We start from the raw sequence: 2,942 nt of genomic DNA, 5'->3' as shown, positions 1-2,942 counted from the left end.
GCCCGGGGGGGGGGGGGCGAGATGACTCAGCAGTTAGAGCGCGACTTTACTGACCGAAAGGTCCGTGGTTCGAACCTGACCTTTGTATTTGGATAATAAGATAATCACTCAGCTGTAACACCCGAAGGAAGCACGAGGTCTGGGATACTGCCAAGTTGCCCAAACCTAGACAGGGGAATTCGACGTTTGCATCTCGACTTCTCCTGTCTAGGCTTAGGCGACTGAACTAACAATAGCGAGAGCATAATGTAGACTCGGCGGATTGGGTTAGAGATCATTTCATCATCGGAATAAGGAGGGAGGGAAGAAAAAATACGCGCAAAGGAAAAAAAGGTGGTTTCAGCAGTAACCTTTTTCGCTTATCCGCCCTGCTCTATGCAGCAAATAAGGTTGATGGTACCACGTGACAGTCGATTTGACATGAAATTAATCATGACTGCGCAATTCATGGGTGTTCTGGTAGTACCTCAGCTCTCATATAATCATCAGTTTACTTTCTGAGCGGTCATGCTGGTGTTGCTGACCACCTGTTCTCTGCATCCTTCCTGCTGCCCTACAGATCACGATTTGTCGTGCATAATCTAGGAGTGTAATCGTTTTCAAAAGCCGGGTGGCACTGGTGACGCAGTCCATAGCAAATTCCTATGAACACTCAATGATAATGTCTCTGACATGCAAAATGTTCGTAATTGAAGCTGATACTCGATTGATATTTGTTCAAATCTTACACCTGACTTCATGCCTGTGTGGTGTACTTCCGAGCCATTTTTGAAACTGGCTAATCCTGTCTTAGAAGATAGTCCTCTGAAGGCAAAAACAAAAGTAAGTTTTCCTACCGGGAGATATCATTCCTTGTAGGTTATGTCCAACAGCTTCCTGATTCTGAAAGTGTTTTGACAAAACCTCGAAGGCCTCAAAGGTGAAGATCGACTAGCATAAATAAGCGGAAGGGATGAAGAAGAAAGTGATTCATCATAAACAACGGAAGAAAATTATTATGATGGACTTCTGCGGTCAGATGGTTCCGTGTTGTTTGCATTATTTTTCCAGTGCATGGCGTGATGGGGATTTCGTTTTTTGGAAATAGATTATTACCCATATACTTTGGTTTGTGTACTCTCTTACTAACCCTTCATCGCAGTATTGTGAGGCTTCCATAGAATCTGGTGTTGACTGCATTCATTTTGTTTAATATACGATAGACTGACGAACCAAGCTTACCTCTATGCATTTTCAACAGTACATTTCTAACCACATCATACTCTTGCTTGCGTTTTCAGACTTACATGTTGCACCAACTCTTCCACACTACGTCTTTGCTCCAGCTGCTTAGTATACATCTTAACTATCCGTGAGGAGGCAAATGTATAAAGGTGAGTGTTTCATATAGGTTGTCAGTATTCCATGTCGTTGCCATTAAGATAGAGAGTGAAACAAGAATGCAGACGTTACTCACCGAGTGGAACAGGGAAGCGGTTCTAAAGGCCAACATGACATAACAGTTGGTCGTCGAACATATGTCTCATCTTAAAGCTACATAATGACTGGACTGAGAGGAGATACTGGAAGGTGCACACACAACTGAAGAAAAGAAAGTCCACGAGGTGGTAGAGGTGGTTATCCAAAATGTAGGTGTGGAAAGTGAGTAACATAGATGAAAGAACTCGATGAGCAGTACTAGGATCTGTGATATGAAGTAGGTTCCCCGGGAGAACGAGGGACATTGTTTCTCTTTTGAAAGTGTACCTTTTTCGTGAACATCACTCATTATACCGTTGCCTACAAAAAATGTCGTGGAATCTTTAGGGGGTAGCCTAGTAAGAAGTTACTCTTGGATACCGCTGTATGCAGCCGCAACAGAAAATGACCATTTTTAGGTAATTCGATTACCTCTGTCTGAATATGCAAAATTCTTTTTTTAAAGATTCCCCTCTCACCCACTTAAAGCGCAAACTCCTAACCGGAGTTTGATACTGTAGTTCCAGTTCGATCTTTATTTTTTTTGCCAGCGGAAATGGCGCGTGTGATGCAACAAAACCCGGAATAACGGCAACTAGCAGTTGGCATTGAATTGATCGAATACAGTGAGCATGATGGCGGTAGGCCAGCGCCAAGTCCGTTCTCCATGCAGCTCAGTGTGAGCACCCATGTGCTGTCTGTGATGACCTTGATAGTGAGAATAATAATATTATCACCGTTCTACTAGATTAACTCATTGTGTAAAGCGGAAATGCATGAATAGATAAGCTTAAGTGGAATTCGGGCGGCGCAAATGCTATCCTTGTTGCGAGCCCCTACAAATATTTTGAACTATTATGTTGTTCTGCAGATAAGGGCGTATTTCGACGAGATTCATCTACTTCATCCTGTGGATGAAGTCAATCTGCTGAAAAGCTGAGTAGCATTGTATAATTTCCCCATTCTTACTGGGAATCACTAACGATGCACATTTCACGAATCTCTAGGGTGATTTGAATACGTGGTTTCCCGGCTAAAGACTATACATCCTGTTAAAGGAAGCTTTTGAAATTCTGAGGTTAAAATGTCCGATTCTGAAGAGCAAATCATAAGAGCACTTTCATCCGTTTTTTGGGTTCGAACACGTGACCTTTTGTTTGACACAACGCGCATCCACCAACTAGTTCATGCATCTGAAGCGCTGAAACTTTAAACCAACCAGGTCGTAAGGCTGCTTGAATGCATATCTTTTCTATGTTTCACAGGTTTAAAAGCGCCAGAGGTTTCTAAGGCGGACTCGCCTGACTTCTCCGAAAGTTCAACATCCGGGTCCGAACGGCGAGCATATACACGAACTAATCAGACCCAACGGTCCGCGCCAAACTATTTGCGATTGCGAAGTCGTAACAACGAAGCGGTCAAACGGTTCCGCCAGAAGTCAAAAAATCAGACGCGGAGCTTAGAGGACGAAATCGCCCGGTATC

The 2,942-nt window shown here is 43.4% G+C and overlaps 1 protein-coding gene across 1 annotated transcript in view; it reads left to right on the top strand.

The window, feature by feature from the left end:
- T265_05269 (hypothetical protein) overlaps positions 1-2,942 on the top strand; it is a gene marked incomplete at both ends in the record, with an annotated part of 18,684 nt that overhangs the window by 10,973 nt on the left and 4,769 nt on the right. The window contains one exon of the mRNA XM_009170244.1: positions 2,724-2,937. Within this exon, the coding sequence (XP_009168508.1) occupies positions 2,724-2,937 (214 nt within the window). The remainder of the gene's footprint in view (positions 1-2,723; positions 2,938-2,942) is intronic.

Source organism: Opisthorchis viverrini, assembly GCF_000715545.1.
Source record: "Opisthorchis viverrini unplaced genomic scaffold opera_v5_99, whole genome shotgun sequence".
Taxonomy (NCBI): Eukaryota; Metazoa; Platyhelminthes; class Trematoda; order Opisthorchiida; family Opisthorchiidae; genus Opisthorchis; species Opisthorchis viverrini.
Note: the sequence above shows the minus strand (reverse complement) of the source record. Positions and strands in the feature narration are given on the sequence as shown.